The 16,781-nt window shown below is 52.6% G+C and overlaps 4 protein-coding genes and 1 pseudogene across 4 annotated transcripts; 1 reads left to right on the top strand and 4 right to left on the bottom strand.

Moving 5' to 3' along the window:
- Positions 1-63: 63 nt before the first annotated feature.
- SAPIO_CDS1525 (uncharacterized protein) lies at positions 64-1,255 on the bottom strand (the record flags this gene model as incomplete). Its single annotated transcript, XM_016784777.1, has 2 exons — positions 64-506; positions 673-1,255. The coding sequence occupies 2 exons, from the start codon at positions 1,253-1,255 to the stop codon at positions 64-66; spliced, it is 1,026 nt and encodes a 341-aa protein (XP_016645534.1).
- Positions 1,256-2,539: 1,284 nt separating this feature from the next.
- Positions 2,540-8,468, bottom strand: SAPIO_CDS1524 (uncharacterized protein; the record flags this gene model as incomplete). The annotated part of the gene is made up of 9 exons (XM_016784776.1): positions 2,540-4,017; positions 4,089-4,436; positions 4,522-4,734; positions 4,830-5,114; positions 5,203-5,439; positions 5,521-6,997; positions 7,248-7,265; positions 7,616-7,739; positions 7,858-8,468. The coding sequence occupies 9 exons, from the start codon at positions 8,466-8,468 to the stop codon at positions 2,540-2,542; spliced, it is 4,791 nt and encodes a 1,596-aa protein (XP_016645533.1).
- Positions 8,469-9,716: 1,248 nt separating this feature from the next.
- SAPIO_CDS1523 (uncharacterized protein) lies at positions 9,717-12,067 on the bottom strand (the record flags this gene model as incomplete). The annotated part of the gene is made up of 3 exons (XM_016784775.1): positions 9,717-11,392; positions 11,558-11,874; positions 11,943-12,067. The coding sequence occupies 3 exons, from the start codon at positions 12,065-12,067 to the stop codon at positions 9,717-9,719; spliced, it is 2,118 nt and encodes a 705-aa protein (XP_016645532.1).
- A 1,483-nt stretch (positions 12,068-13,550) lies between these two features.
- SAPIO_CDS1522 lies at positions 13,551-13,799 on the top strand (annotated as a pseudogene; the record flags this gene model as incomplete).
- Positions 13,800-14,470: 671 nt separating this feature from the next.
- On the bottom strand, positions 14,471-16,059 carry SAPIO_CDS1521 (Uncharacterized protein; the record flags this gene model as incomplete). Its single annotated transcript, XM_016784774.1, has 4 exons — positions 14,471-15,048; positions 15,118-15,499; positions 15,581-15,841; positions 15,925-16,059. The coding sequence occupies 4 exons, from the start codon at positions 16,057-16,059 to the stop codon at positions 14,471-14,473; spliced, it is 1,356 nt and encodes a 451-aa protein (XP_016645531.1).
- Between the last annotated feature and the right edge of the window lie 722 nt (positions 16,060-16,781).

The following is a 16,781-nucleotide window of genomic DNA, read 5'->3' as shown; positions in this document are numbered from 1 at the left end:
AAGAAAAAGGACTGCCCCCTTTGTAGCATCTCCCCCTAAACTTCCCCGAGTTCCGGTAAATTACTATCCATTTAAGACTGTTTTTTTCCCCCTTCGCTTTACCACAACATGAGCCTCGGAGATTCTAAAGACGCCGTTCTTCAGCAACCCACTTTCTCGATCGCCTCTCACCACGCCCCCGAACACAACCAACGAAACATCCAAGTCTTCATCATCGCTAATATCGGGTTCCTCGGTTCCTACCATAAAATCCCTCTCCGGGTTGTATTCTTCCCCGTCGATCCTCGACAACAGCGTCTGCTCCCAGACATATTCGCTACCGGTAGAGCGGAGGTCAAGAGCCAGGCGGATGGCGTGGGAGCACATATCTTTGAGATCCTTTGGCATCTTGTCAGATGGCGGGGAATCAATGCCGTATTTACGGCAGAGGGACTGCAAGACGGATTGAGCGATGACTTCGGAGGCTTCGTCGAGGGTACTCTCGGTGAAGACGGAGAGTGCGGCTTCTGTGGTTGCGATTCGCCATTGTTGGATGAGATTGTCTATTTCGAGTTTCGAGTTTTCCCCTCTTAATAAGTTGTCTTCTATTTATGTAGATATATATATGTGTGTGTGTGTATTGTTTTATTGTTTTCATGGGCCGGAGGGTGGCTTGAAAGGATATTGACTTACGATCACAACCAGAGTCTCTTAGGTATTTTTCGAAGAGGTACAGGGGATTTTGGGATCCCAAGTGGTCACCATACCCAAACAACTTGGAATCTGGAGAGAAACATGCGCCATGAACAAGCGTAGCTATCTCAGAGCTCAGAGCAAGGACATGAAGCTCTGGCGTTGACGGACTAGTGGTCTGCTTAGCGAAGCTAAAAATTGACTGCTTGAGCTCCTGGAAACGCCCCTTGACGATCTTATCCGGTATGATTTTGGGTTTCTTGCTGGCAAAGAGGAGTTGCTTTCCAGTGGTGTTAAATGCGGCCTCGTCTTCCTCTTTTTGTTGCTGTAGCTCGGCTTCGAACTTGGGAAGACAGCAACTCTTGACGATTGCGTCGATGTCAATTAAGACTCGACTACCGACGATGGTTATATTCTCTAGCGTTGTTTTTAGGTCAAGTCCTAGGGAGGCCGGGCCAGCGGCGCCTTCTCGAGCCCCTGTTCCGGGTGGCTGGGGTTCCTGGCGATCTGTTCCCGATGCCGGGGCGATCTCGGGAGAAACTGCTAGCTCGTCCGAAGAGTCGCTGTCCATGGGGGATTCCATGACGGTTCTCTGGGCTTGGAGAACTTATCGACTATGTCCTGCGATACAAGGTAGACTCGAGAACTAAGACGAGGACCGGAAAAAAAAAATGAGGGATAATCAAGGTACTTGTGAGTAGTCGGGGGAAGGGCTAGACGGGTTCGTGATGAGCCCAGACGAGTCAGATATACTCGACCCTTTGGAGGCACTAAACAAGGTCTCTTTGTGCCTTAGAAAGACTTCGAAGGAATGTTCGGGAGACAGCGCGTTTGTGAGATGAGTGAAGGGAACCAACGAAGACGAAGAGAGAGAAATGAATAGAGAAAGAGACCCGAAGAGAAAGAAATGAATTGAGTAACGGAATTGGAAAATACGAGATGAAGGAAAAGGTCATCTCATTGGCATCTTGTTGGAGTGATGTTTCTTAGAGGACTCGAATACAGCCACGTCACTTCAAGAAACTATCAGGACCCACCGCAACCTCCTTGGATCCCTTAATATCAGAAGTGCCACTCTTTCTGGACATGTGGAGGTAGGAATGCCGCGATTAAAGAGTCTTAAAAAAAGTGGAATTGATGGGAGGGATGTGTGCAATTTTTCTCAGCACAGCTCACAGCACAGAGGAATGCCTCTCACAGACCTTCCAGGCCTTGCACGTCTGAAATGGAGAGAGGAAACGATGGGATGATGGCAACCAGGTACTTCAGACGTATCTTGATCCGAAATACGAAGCGGCTCCTGCGAATATTACACTCATGGGTTTATACAGAAGTTTATACCACACCACTGTCCTTCCGGATCAAATGCTCCCCATGGACGGTTAACAGAGACAGTCAGTTTCGGTGAGTATAGTCGACGAAGGAAACACCAAGAAACAAGAATGTATTTCCGGTTACTTGGTGCTCTACTACTTACTGGTCATGAAGAATGTAGAAGATCGAGTACTCTTCTCAGCATGGCCATCATCCTCTAAGCTTCTTTGACTGCCGATGAATTAAAATCTATTTACGCCGTAAAAATGTCTCTTGCTTTGAAGTACTTCTTTGCAGCCGCCAAAGTCTTATCCCAAAAACCTCTAGGCGACTTTCCGGAGCTTCCCGTTGCAGGGTGGCCTTCGTTCCCCATTGTGAGCGGTTCTATTACACCTATTTCCAACTATGTTTTTCACTTGGTCTTTAGGATTAGGCCTCCACATCTTGATCACTTATTGAGCGTATTCTTCTCTTCGTTTGTTATCTTCACCCGTTCGCCGTCGCCTCTTTCGCCGCCCCCATGCATCTGCTCCGCCTTGTCCATCTTCTCCACCTACGTGCCATCTCCAACCGGGGGAGGACCTTCTCCGCCTGTACCTTCGCCCGGCTGGAAAAGCCGTTTCGCAGCCTCCCGCCTCTTCCGAGCAAGCGACTTCAGCGCCAAAATACCCTCGTCCTCTCCCGACGAGTCCTCGTCTCCCCAATTATTGCTGCCCGGCCCCTTGCTGAAGAATTCCATGATCGGCAGAACCTGCGAGACTATCTGCGCGAACTCGGGCGTGTCCGGCTCCGTCCATCCGGTAGACACGTTGGCGGGCCCGTCATTCCCCCGGTCCGAGAGAATCCCCTGAGCGTACCTCTTTGCCAGCGCGGCCTGCTCATCGTTCCAGGTAGAGGGCATGAACATCGAGTATGTCGCGTACGGCCAGACGTCTGGAAGGCGCGGAAGAAGAGTAGGTTCCTCTGCGCTCGATTCTTTTTGTGATGGCGGCGGACCGATGGGTCTGCGGCCGTGGACTAACGTGCCCATTCGCGGTGGTGGCTTCACTTTTACGTTTGGTATATTGGGGCGTCTCCTTCGCATTCGCTTTTGTGTCTGGAGTGTTTTTAGTAGCTCTTTTTGTGTCTCGAGCTCCTGGTCGTAAATTCTCCGTTCGTAGAGTTGCGTGCGGTGAAGGAGATGTCTTGCCTTGATACCCATGGTACGGCGAGTAGTTCTCTTTTTCGGGGGTTCAGTCTTTGGGGGTGGAGGAGCGGGTGGATTCGTCGGGGGTTCAGACTCCGAGTTTCCCTGCGCCATCATAGCTAGCCCGTATGGCATGGACGGATCCGATTCGATGTCGCCCATAGCAGCATTTCCATCGAGCACTCCCGCCTGATTTGGCCGTTGGTGACGCTTCCACTCGTCCGCTATCTGCGCCATTAAATGGGAGCACTTCCAGTACCACTTACGCCCATTCGAAGGATCAATCTTCTCGAGCGCCGCAATTTCGCCCCCGAGGAGGTCTTCTAACGGCTTTATTATCTCACTTAACTTCTGGCCGCTCAGGTCCGGTGCTTCATCGGGGTTTTCGAGAATCGAATACGTTCTCATAACTCCTCTGATAGTGCTCTCGAGTCGTTCTTTTTTCCTCTGAAGCTTCGCCATCTTGCCTGAAATCGATTCAGTTCTCTTCTTTGAGACCCGGGCGAGAGGTGACTCTGGCGTGCGCGCTCTTCGTTCTCTTCGGAGCCGCTTAGCCGTCAGTCGGAAGTCAGATTTGGGAGTGGGTAGGCCTGGAATGTACTCAAAGTCCTTTTTCGGATGGGGCGCGAACCGCGTGATTTTCGGCGTGTGCTTGGTCCCCTCATTTGCGTGAGTTCTGAAGTTGTTTGCGTCGTTCCACTGCGGCGCGTTCTCGTCAAGTCTGGCAATGGCTCGGCCCTCGAGATATGGCAAAACCTCTTGTGGAATGTCCGCTCTCTGGACCACCCTCCCACAGAAGCTCTCGAGTGTTACTCGGAGGGCCCGATGGCCGTATCGGGCGAGAGCTGAAACACGAGAACGAAATTAGAAGAAAGACACCGATGAAGGAGCTTGGAAAAGCGGGGAGTAAACGTACTTGTGACATTGTAGATCACATCGTCAGCGCAGATCCAGGCCTCGTTGTATCCAGCGTCAGAATAGACTCCACTGCACTTCTCCAGATCGGAGACACAAACTCCTGGAAGCCACGAGGTAAGGAGCGGCTGCTCAACGGCCTCCTCATCGTCTTCGTCGTCGGCTAGTGGTTGGCGGATGACTGGTTTTAATTTTCCCACGATGAGCTCGGGACGCCGTGCGAGGGCCATGGCATCTTCATGTCCATCACGAACGCTTAGAGTCAAGTTCGGACGATCCGTGAAGGCTATTTTACTGTACAGGCGATGATGCGGGAGACTTAGATTAAGAATTTCCTCTTCGCCGACGTCTATAGAATTTGGCCGTTAGTCTTAAACTCTTTCTCTCACACCACCTGACGCATGTTGTAGCTGTAGTTTGGGGGTGCAGCCTACCAAGTCTGTAAATGTGCTCGTTGATGACGAACTCGTTACGCGCAAGGACAGTATTCTCTCGTCTTGGAACAATCTTCCCCACGACTAAATGTTTAATGGTGTTTAGGATTTTGTCGGGTTCGGTGTGGGCGCGGTTAAAGAGATCCGTGCAGTCTCTTCCAACCGCATACTCCTGGAGAATACTCGAACCTCCGGGATGCCAGTTGATAAAGTCTACAATGAGAAGAGAAATCAGCCTGGAGGGGATCTCAATGGTGGCTCCCCAGCCCTTTTCACATAAAAATGAAGGAAAAGAAAAGAGACCATACCTGTCAGATCATACATCATTCCACGCAGGACAGTGTACATTCCCGTCCTATGGGATGTGAACCAGGTCACGTCGTCGGCGGTGTACATCGGACCGTGTTCAGAACTCGGTTTCCTTCTCCTAACCCTCCCAATTTTGTATTCTTTAAGCCTCTCCCGCAAGTCCTGGAGGCGGGCCTCCAGCCCTCGGTTCTGAAGGGCCACGATGGCGTTGCGACCCTGGGATTCCTCGAGCGCGGTTCGTTCCCCCTTCGACAGCTCGACGTGATTCCTTGGGCCCAAGACCACTATAAACTGTTAGAAAAGGCCGTACATAAAACTCCTTGTCAGGGGAATAAAAAAAAAAAAGGGGGGGGGGGCGTATTTGGATTGTACCTGTGATATCGTAAACGTCGTCACCAAGACGAGTCCAGGACCGGGTGGGAGTTCGGGCTTCGGCCACCTCCTCAGCGTTGAATTCCTGGATAAGGTAGCCCACATGGCGTATTTTCTTCGCCTTCGTAGGGCTAAAAGTACTTCTGATACTTTCGCCTTTGAGGACACGTCCATATTGACAGTAACTGAAGTCCGGTTTGTTCCCAGGCCACGGGAATGAAAATCCCAACATTGCATCTGCAAACCAGCGAGTTAGTCAAGCTTTGGCCTTCACCGGAAACCGCACTTCATCCGAGTCTACATGCAATCTTGACTTACCAGTAACATCGTACACAGCGTACCTCTCTCCCTCGTGAACCAACGCCCAAAATCTCCCATTCCGGAACTGGTCCGCCACCTGGCCGACGGTCCAGAGTTTCTTTTTGGGATTGGGGACTTCACCCACCCTAGGGACGGCGGGCACTGAAGCGGGTGCCTGGGGTATACCAAGCTTCTCGAAGTATGCTTTGTCCATGGATATGGACTTGGTTGCCGGCCACTCCTCGTTACCCCAAGGGCTTCGGACTTGATCTTCGTGGGAATACTTTGGAATCTTGAAAAAGATGTCCAGCCATCTCCCTGGGCCTTCAGAAGCTACTGCATTGCCTGCGTTGCTGTTCGCTGACCCGATGATATACCGCGGCATTACGTCCTTGAGGAGATGCCTAAGATGGCGAATTTGCAACAGCAAGAGTCTCGTCACGAGAGGGACAGCCATATCCTGAACTCGGTACAGCTCCAACGTGTTCCGAGCCTCATTGAGAAGCTCAACCCTTATGGCTATAATTTCAGCATCTGTCTCACCGTGGTGCCTCTTAGGTAGCACGAAGTCGGGGGCCTTTCGGTCAGCCCACCAGTGCTCCATGACTCGAATTGGCTTGCCGTCATTCGAGGCCTGGGCCGCCTTGCTGAGTTTCCAAATCTGTCTCCTACCATCGGGCCAGATGAACCCAGTTCGCTGACAAGTCTTGGGCTCGAGCCTCGCTGGTAGTGCAGCCATGATGATCAAGCCAACTGCTCGGCAGAGAAGAGCATTGGTGTAAAATATGGTAGGAACCACGACTTCTGACGCGATGAAATAAGGCATGATGATCCACCTCTCTGCTATCTCGTGGGCGCGGAATTCGTCGTACTCCTGCCTCCGGAGGAAGTACTCCTCGGTAATCAAACGGAGCTCTTCGCGGAAAACGATGTTCGAGTAGGGTGGTAGCTCCCAGTTGCGACGCATACCCGCGTACCACTTCTCCCTATACCTAGACCAAAGCCTGCGTCTATGCTCAAGCTGCCTTACCAAACGAAGACCCGCGCCATTTCCGGGAGCCGAAACGGTGTCCATGGCCCAGCACGCTTGCGTGGTCCGAAACGCGCTCATGCTCCAACCGAGATGGAACATGTCTTCGCAGAAGAGGTATTTGGGGAATTTGAGGGCCTGGATACCGAAACGCTGGACTTCATATGTCCAGAAGGTTTCGTTCATCATCGAGACCTGCCAAATGCTGGGTATAGGCCACACGACATGTCGGTGCAGCCACGCGGGATACAGCTTGAGGTCAAGCGGTCCAATTATCTCGCCGACTGCAGCAAGTTGCTGGAGGGCATCGGCCTGGATAGGAAATTCCCGAGCCTTCGTCGGGAGTACGAAGCCTGTCTTGTTCGGATTGCCTGGGCCCTCGTAAAGGGGGAATTCTAGCTTTCCGCCAAAGATGGACTTTGCGAAGGATGCTCGATGATCGGCGATAACTTCTTCGCCGTAAAACTAATTGGTGTTAGTGAAACCGCATCGTGAGAGGTAACTTGTGGAGAAGAGATCAAATACTAGCTGAAACTGCCTGAGTCTGGTCACCCGTGGGTCGGTTTTCGCCTCTTCTTCTAAGTAGGCCAGCCCTCTATTTCGCGCCAGAGCATCCTATATAAGTGAGAGTGTAAGTATTGAAATTCAGCGAAATTCTCTAGATATCTGTAGATAGATATCTAGAGCCCCAGAGGATAACTGTGAAGTCACCTACAATGAACGCCAGGACCATCTGTCAATAGAAGGAAAAAAAGTATCAGTAACAGCAACCGCAACATATCAAACTCTGGATAGATTTCTCACATTTACTCCAATTGTATGTTGAATAATGCACCTTTCCACATCAGTCACATTCTGACTGAAGAGAGCTTTGATGGCCGAGATATCGATCGATATGACCATTTGAGATGAGCCCCCTTGTTTAAGCGACGGGCAATCGACTATGCACATTGTCTGTCCCCGGAATGACTCCGGGGTGGGAAATTCGTGGCGCGGGTCGAAGAAGGACCACGAGAAAAGATAGTCAATGGTATCAAGGAATTCTTCGACACATTCCGGGGAGAGGCGCCGATGAGAATTGACCTGGATGAATCTCCGGTAAGGTTCGGCATCAGTCGTGGCGGAAACGTCCCCGGTATCCTTGTTGAGAGTATACCGGATTCCGTATGTGGTTTCATGGGCAGACGAGTCGACGAGCGAAGACAGCCTATGGAGGCAAGTTCGTCAGCAATTAGCAATGCGATATCCCCAATACGCATAAGAAAAGAAAGAAAAAAGCGCTGGAGGGAGATAGTGCAACGAGTTTGCCGTGAACAGGAACGTACCAGGGTCCGCCGCAGGCCAGATGTAGAATCCGGTTCGCCAATTCAAGGGACGGCCGCAGCGCTTTCCAGACAGCCGGGTTGTCTACAGACCAGATACCGTTGTCGCCTCCATAGGTCCGCGGACAATCAATACCACTATCCCGCAGCCTGACATTGTAGTCAATCCACCTATTCTTCTTAAAAGCCGAGAACCATTTGTCTTCCTTAACGACAATGTTCTGCCCCCCTTCATCGCCCGTGGGAACAAGCCCACTCCCAGCTCCGTAACTGGGGACATCTTTCAGGAGAACTGCTTCCCAGGTGCGCAAACCGCCGAACCTCTGGAGCTGGATAGATTCCGACGTAAAAAGCCGATCTGCCTCCTCACCCTTTGGGGCCTCCACGTCGCCCGAGGTGCCCTCCAGGATGTACCCCCGGATTCTGGGAATATCGATCGGGTCGAAGGTTGGAAAGGACGGTGAGAGCCAGGATCGGTTTGTGTGAAGAAAGGGGCCGGGCCCTTGGCTGTGGACGCCGTAGCGAGCGCCCCAGGGGGTCGGCGGACGTGTGGTAAGTTCCCATTCGCCTGCCTTGGGGTCATTGTCCACCGTGGTTCTCCGTTGGGTTTCCATGGTTGATAGGCTTTTGTGACGGCGACTGTCGGAAATATGAGAAGTCAAGAAAGAACCGCGGGGGGATAAACCTCAAGGGTGACACTGGAGCCAGGGTTTAAATAGCCAAAGATGAACCCCATACCCCGTGATATCGAGTAGGCAACTTTTCAAGATTTGAGGCAGCGCATTGGAAGGTCGCTGAAGATGTTAGAGAACTTGGGTATTTGGGACTTGTTTGAGGCAACTAAGTTGGAAAAGAAAAGGTCTAAGAAGAGGTGACAAGAGAAGAGAATGGCATCAGAAAAGATCTCTGTGATTCAAGTGGGAGGAGTTGAGGACTACATGGTCCTCCTGGACAAACTAGAGATGCCGTTGACTCGGGTTGACGGGAATCATCATTGACGCTTTCAGAAGGATCGCGGGCTGGCATTCCAGCATCCGACCGCTTATTGGCGAAGATGCGAATGCCCGACGGAACCGACCACATGTGGCGACAAGGGAATGAGGGATGGGAATTCCAGGCGAGAGGAACATTCTAAAGGGTATAATCTCTATTGTTTTCGCAGAGAAAGGAGAAACCAGGGCTTCTATGTCCACAGAGACGGATCTCATGCCCTGGATGTTTCATTGCACGGATTTAGGTCTTAATTTTGGATTCACTCAATCCACTCAGCCTAGTCTAAGAAGAAGTTCTTAGCGATTCGCGACTCACGATATGTTAGCCTCAACCTGAAGAGATTGAGTGGGAGCAAGTCCCGAGAGGGAGAAGCGAGAGGAAATATTGATTCATCCTGCTTCAAGACTAGGGTCGGAGAATAGAGAGATGATTTCAGGTCTGAAGGATGCTGTTTCAACCATCGTCCCGGTGGTTCTCTTCTCCAAATAGGTGGCCGTCAAACATCGCGAAGATCGGAAAATCGACAAAATACCTCAGCATTTATCTCCCCAGGATTGCGGAGAAATGGCCGACGACCTACGGGCATGGTAGAATGGCTTTGTCCTAAAAATTCCTCAACAGTGGGAGACATCGGAGGAAACATGAGATGAACATGGACGAGGAAGCAAGGAAGGAGACGTGAGACAAAGGCTTGAAACCCGATAATTGCACACTTAAAAAATTGCATATTGCATTCGGTTTATTACTGAATAGAAATTATCCTCGACGTAAAATCGCCGAAATCTATCGAAGGAAAGGAAAGAAGTTTAAAATATTCCCCAGACAAGAAGATTAAGTTTTAAAATATAGGTAAGATCTGCACCATCCATCTACAGCGCAAACGCAAGCCCAGCAACAATGGCTAGACCGAAGGACGCGGCTCCCTTCATGCCAAGCACCCTGACGCTCTCAGCGCCAGCCGTGATAGGCACGGTGGTAGGCTCGCCAGTAGGCCTGACGACCTTGCTCAAAGTCGTATCGGACCCGCCGGAAGGAGGAGGAGAGTCTGGCTCTGGGACGCCAGGCGGACAGTGCCAATGATCACCGTGGGGAGTGCACTCGCCCGAACTGCCTCCCGTGGGGCTGGAGGCGGGCGGTGTTGTCGGCTCGGGCACGCCTGGAGGACAGTGCCAGTGATCGCCGTGGGGTGTGCATTCGCCGCCCTCGGGAGGAGTATCCGTGGGTTCGCTGGAGGGAGGAGTTGTGGGCTCGGGGACACCTGGAGGGCAATGCCAGTGGTCGCCATGCGGGGTACATTCGCCGCCTTGAGACCCATCAGTCGGCTCCGCGGAGGGTGGAGTCGTTGGTTCCGGCACACCGGGAGGACAGTGCCAGTGATCGCCGTGGGGTGTGCATTCGCCTCCCTCAGGAGGAGTATCCGTAGGTTCGCCAGATGGAGGAGGCGTTGTGGGCTCCGGTACTCCCGGGGGACAATGCCAGTGGTCTCCATGAGGTTCACACTCCCCAGGATTTCCAGTTTCAGTGGGCTCCGCTGGAGGGGGGGTTGTGGGTTCGGGAACGCCTGGAGGGCAATGCCAATGGTCTCCGTGCGGAGTGCATTCTCCAGGATTGCCTGTTTCGGTCGGCTCGGACGGGGGTGGGGTAGTCGGCTCAGGCACGCCTGGGGGGCAATGCCAGTGATCCCCATGAGGCTCACACTCGCCGGGGCCAGCAGTGGTCGTGGGCTCTGAGGGAGGGGGCGTAGTAGGCTCCGGGACTCCGGGCGGGCAGTGCCAATGGTCGCCGTGTGGCTCGCATTCTCCCGGATTAGCGGTGGAGGTCGGTTCGGAGGGAGGTGGAGTGGTGGGCTCGGGCACGCCGGGCGGGCAATGCCAATGGTCGCCATGAGGAGTGCACTCTCCCTGGTTAGCGGTGGAAGTTTGTTCAGAGGGAGGCGGAGTGGTGGGTTCGGGCACGCCAGGTGGGCAGTGCCAGTGGTCGCCATGAGGTTCACATTCTCCTGGGCTGGTCGAAGAGGTTGGCTCTGAGGGAGGAGGGGTAGTAGGTTCCGGAACGCCTGGAGGGCAATGCCAGTGGTCACCGTGGGGAGTGCACTCTCCCTGGTTAGCGGTGGAAGTTTGTTCAGAGGGAGGCGGAGTGGTGGGTTCGGGCACGCCAGGTGGACAATGCCAGTGGTCGCCATGAGGTTCGCACTCTCCAGGGCTAGTTGTGGTGGGTTCGGAAGAAGGTGGTGTCGTGGGTTCCGGAACGCCTGGAGGGCAGTGCCAGTGGTCACCGTGGGGAATGCATTCTCCTAGGCTAGTAGAGGAGGTTGGTTCAGAGGGCGGCGGCGTAGAGGGTTCGGGCACGCCGGGCGGGCAGTGCCAATGGTCGCCGTGAGGTTCGCACTCTCCAGGGCTGGTTGTGGTGGGTTCGGAAGAAGGAGGGGTCGTGGGTTCCGGAACTCCGGGAGGGCAATGCCAGTGATCACCGTGAGGCTCGCACTGCCCAGGCGAGGAGGTGGTAGTAACCTCGGCCGGAGGGGGAGTTGTGGGCTCGGGGATACCTGGTGGACAGTGCCAGTGATCACCATGCGGCGAACAAGTCGCTTCCGGCGGTTCTCCACTGCTGGTAGAGCTGGGGTACGGCTCGCAATGCCCTGTAACTCTTTTGTTAACTTACCAAAAATGTCTGTATAACGAAACGAAAACAAACGGGGTGAATCACGTACAGTGGTCTCCGTGGGGACTGCAGATCGACCCAGTAGGCGACGGCGGCAGGGCCACACTGGTAGAGGTGGTACATTTCGTTATGGTGGTGATGGACGAGTAGATACTGTAGCCGGCCTCTTCAAGGACAGTCTTGTGGTAGAAGCCGTACGCCGTGAACGACCTGCCGTCACTCAGGTACTGAACGGTCGTGAACACGGGGATTCTAGTGCCGCTAAAGACCTCGCCAGAAGACGAGTAGGCGCTGTTCATCGACTGGACGAAGCCATTGTAATTGGAGACGGTGGTGTCGATGCCATAGTACGTCGACACGACCTGGCTGTTGTTTTTTTCGGTTAGCTGATGATGTCGAGATTGTGTCAGAAAGGGGAGAAGTGAGCGTCTTACCTGCACTGAGACTCGGCTCGCGGGAGGATGGGAGCGGGAGTGGTGACTGCTTGCGGCAAGGCCAAAGCGCCACCGGCCAGTAAAGCGAGGACAAGAATGTCCCCGCGTCTCTTGAATTCTGCCATAGGGCCGGAAACGAAAAACGAACGAAACGGGAATTGATAGACTGCAGTGCCTTAGAGAGGCATGCAGTGATCCACCTTCTTGTTTGTACCAGAAGCGGCTCGAGGTCGATCAAGCGGAATGCGAGATAACCATCGTCTCGAGGAGTTCTGGGTCCGGATCACCTTAAGAACTTTATACGCATCCTGCAGAAGGAAACTTCAACAGGCAAGGCAAGATGAGAAGAAACCATCAACGCCATCAAGGTGAATCACTAAAGGCCGCTCCCCTCCCCCTCATAACACTCTTGAAAGAGATTAGGAAACTATGGGCGAAAACTCTGCAGTTTCCATTACTTGGCGTGGGGAGCCCTCAAGACTAACTTCATGTTTTCTGCCCAAATCAGAGCTTTCGAGGGAACCATCCCATCTTACAATCTTACAATCTTACAAGATGCCAGCTAGGAAAACCACGCTAACGCTGCCGATTGCGGTACTTCAGCGTTCCCCTCTTCCCAAGCGGAACGACGTGACCAAAGCTTGCCTCCCGCCCACATTTGATAAGATGGACATTCCATGCAGTTGGTGTGATGTCAGATCTTGGAATCCTTGGCGGGAACATCCTGATTCGAATGCTTGCATCGGCGGCTCATCCAAACTTGGAAGGAAGTGGAATCCTTTGCTAGCCTGGGGACCTTGATGGGTGCTCCTCGTTTGCTTTTCGGATTAGCAATCATTTCCCCTCACGAGATTTTAAGCTTTCCATGCTGTGGCTTGCTGTGGTCTACCATTGGGATGCAGGAACCCCTGTTCAGTTCTTCCCACATGGTGCTGTCATGATCAGGTTGGTCCCTTTGACCAACCCACGTCTTGTAAGTGGGCACCGCTTCTGTGTGGGGGGTTAGCCTCCCCAGCCCTTCATCTCATATTGGGCACAGGAAGGAAGGAAGCCATAGATTATCTCATGCGGTCTTCCGGGATATTCCAGCCACCGATACCCTCCAAAGCAAAGCATCGGCATCACCCGCGTCCCGCGCCAAGCCTATTTTGTCCATCAGGGTTCCCCTCGCCAAGACACGACTGCTTCGACAGCGGGGAAGAACTTGAGCCTCATCTCACGATGTCGGCTTCTGTATAGTAATCACTGCAACTTCGGAGCGTCGAACCTTTGCTGGCCGACTGCCATCCAGGTTGCTAGGAAGAGTTCGTTCTTTCCTTGCTTCCTTCCTTCCGTCTTCATCCTCTCGGAGACTGGAGCACAATCGCGATGCCAAACGACAAAATCTCCAAGCGCGATGTAACAAATGCAGCGGGGAACTTCTTCATCCTGCAGGTGCTGGAGGCATTTCCTTTCGAAAATCGTCAGTCGCGATGCTGATCACCAGTTCTACGGGGGGAATCCTCCTTCTTCTTAGAGATGCCGTGGTCGGAGATGCCTCCTGCCATGCTGATGAGACTCTATGCTCTTGATCGAGTGTATAAATAAAGTAGGATGTCCTCCTCCACGATGATCGTAAAAAGAAGAGAAAATTTCAAGACCACAACATCCACCATCATCTCAATAGCCCAAGAAATCAAAACCCGGTCCAGCACAGCACAGCGCTTCCCCTTCTCAAAGATGCATGCCCTCAGTCTCCTCCCAGTCTTCGCCCTCCTCGCGGCCGCCCTCCCCAGCACTCCCTCTGACGGCCTCTCCTCTCTCGCCAAGCGCGTCTGCGAGTTCCCTACCGGTGCCTGCGACCCCGTTGGCGACTGAGAGTTCTGCTGTATCGGTTCCCCAGGCACCGACCACTGCCATCAGCACGGCGAGATATTTTGCGGCACTGGTAACCTCGGCTTGGTCTACCACTGTGATGACGAGCACTAGACCAAGGTGAGAGGGCAAAGTCCGTGTTTCTGTAGATTGCAAAGGCAGCGTTCTGACGTGCATACTGTAGGTAGATGGTCTCGTACATGAGGTGATGACTTTAAATTCTATTCGATAACACCCTCTTCGGAAATCTTAGATGGGCTGTGCTTGCTGTCAGGGTCGGGGGCGGCTCTTTTGCCTCTTATCAACGATTAGCTAGTTCCTGGAAGCATCGAATACACACCAATACACACCCAGTCTCTCTTCTTTTCTTACCTGCAGCCTCAATTGATCTTTGTAAAAATCAGATTAGATGGGTACCTACATACCTGGTGATGTCTGCCAATCGTAGTAAGGGTCTGTAGATGCAGCTGCATGTAAATCCGACACGAAAGAAAGGGGAGCTGCATGGCCTAAACCGAGTGACATGCACTTCAGCCGCACCTAGTTCGAGATTGCCCGATCCCGATCGTCGCCACATGGTTTGGTACCTCTCAAGGAGTAATCTAATCTATATTAAAAGCATTACCATTGGTGCTTGTTTAATCGAATACGTCGGCCCGTGGAGCGTCCACACCCTACTCCTTCTTCCTCGCCACCCAAAACTGCGCGTTATACGCATTCCTTGTCAACGCTTTCTCGTTAAACCCGTACACAGCCTGCATCCCCCTAACCTTCCTCCCCTCCATCGTAAGCTCCCCACAATTATCTGATGTATCCAGAAACTCGAAGCCGATGGCCTCCGCAACGATGATGATCTCCTCAAGAGACAACTGAACGAATGGTCCCGTACCATACAAAAGCGGACCAAAGTTTACCCAGTAGCCTCCAGGCTTGAGGACGCGATGGATCGTATCGAAGTAGCTCATCAGATTTCTCGCAGTGTCGATGAAGAAGTGTGTTACCACGGAGTCGAAGTATGCTGTCTGCTCGTTAAATATAGTGACAAAGTCTCCTTCAACGAGGAGCACGGAGCTGGCGTTGATGGGCTTGTCGGGGAAAGAGATCTTGCGCATCATGTCGGCGTTGGAGACGTGGTGGGACCAGTAGTCGACGAAGGGGTAGACGGCACCGGATGCGGTAGAGGGCTGGCTGTCGAGGAAGCGGGACACGACGTTCATGTACATTGACCATTCATTGCTCGTAACCTCGAAACCTGAAAAAGTGTCAGCTGGACCTTTTTTTTCTTTGTCTTTGAAACCGTGTTTAGGTGGAAGTCATTTACCTTTCAATGCCGACACGTCGTGGCCAAGCCTACCGAGGCCTGCACCAGGGAGCAAGACTTTGACCTCCTCTCCTCCATCGAACCGATCAGGAAATAATCCATCAATAGTCTGCAGGAGACAAGGAAACGCATCCCCTCGCTCACTCAGTCCCTCTTCAGACCAGTCGCGAACAAGGTGCTTCAAAGCCTGGGAGACGCTGACTTTCTCGGCAACCTTCCTGTCCTTCTCGGCTTTCTTGATGTGCTCGTCGAGTTCGCTAGGGTCTACCTCGTAGAATTCAAGCGCGGCGTCGACGACACGTTGACAGAGCCCATGATTCTCTGAGAGAAAGTGCTCCGTCTTGGTGAACTTTTGGGAATACTGAACAGTGCTCTCCAATAGCTGAGTTTGTGCGATTAGCGCTGTTGCCTTCTAGAATCGTAGATCGCCAATGCAAAGGAAAAAGTCGGGTACTGAGCATACCTTCTTTTGTGCCGGCGACACGTGCTTGTAAAAGTTCTTCCACCGCGTCACGTCCTCGATATTCCTATCGAAATACTTGCGGAAGCCGTAGAGGGCGTCAAGGAGCCTCCACCTAGGATGGTTCGCGTCCCACTTCCCGTGATTGCGGTTGAGTCTTTGCAGTAACCTCTCCTTCTCAGCCTTGTGTCTTGGCGATTCTTTCTGCTGGGCTAGGTCTTGGACTGTGAGAAAGACTTGGTGGACTTCAAGCGGAGGATCAATCTATGAAAGCGTGTCGTCAGTACGGATTTGTACGAAGGGAAGAGTTCGTCCTAGGGGTTGCAAAGCCATACAATTGAATCTACAATGACTTCGTTCGCCGGCTCAGCGAGAATCTTCTCTTGCTCTGCCCTCATCTCCACGTCTTGACCCTCGACTGGGCTCTTAGCGGCCGCGGCCGAGATCAAAAACGCTGTTGAAACAAGCTTTAGAATGAGCATTGTGTCTGGGAATTACGACTAAAGACAAGACAATACAGCCAAGTCTGAAGGAGGCAAGAACAAAATCGACCAAGAAGAGAAAAGAAATCAAAAAGTTAAGTGACAGAGAACGACCTCAGCCTTGCTTCATTTCCCCTCGACCTCCAGAAATCATGCGAGCAAATGCCGTCCACCCCGATCTAGCTTGGCCCCAAATCTCTCTCTCCCTCTGTCTCCCTCTCTCTCTCTCTCTCACGTGCGCGCGTGTGTCCCTTTGTTCCTGAGCTACGCCCTCGCTGCATTCCACCCCACGCAGTCTCGGGGGAGATGCAGGCAACAGACAGACCGAGGATGACCCCACTTAAACCCCGAGGTATCCTTCCCCCAACCAAATATTTCCCGAAATAGAAAGTGACAAAAACCCAGCATGAGAGCGCGGGATAATAATCATCTCCTGCTAGAATGGTGGTGGCAATGGTAGTGTTGGTAGTGGTAATGGTAGTGTTAGTGGTGGAGAGGGGAAAAGAGTGTGGGTGGATCTTGAGTACCCGGATGGCGCACCTCAGAGTCCCTTGATGGCCCCTTCTCCTCCCAACTCTCTCAACTATCACGAACCCAACCAAGCTTTGGAAGCTTGGCATCCAACCTCCCACTCGATATTTCCGCAAATCGTCCAATAATTCCGCGAAGCAGCTGATTGACAATGCAGGCGATCGTGTTTCCGTGACTAACAACCAAGGTAA

This window comes from Scedosporium apiospermum (genome assembly GCF_000732125.1).
Source record: "Scedosporium apiospermum strain IHEM 14462 chromosome Unknown SEQ_SAPIO_0066, whole genome shotgun sequence".
Lineage (NCBI taxonomy): Eukaryota > Fungi > Ascomycota > Sordariomycetes > Microascales > Microascaceae > Scedosporium > Scedosporium apiospermum.
The sequence above is the reverse complement of the archived record's forward strand: the minus strand, read 5'-3'. Positions and strand labels throughout refer to the sequence as shown.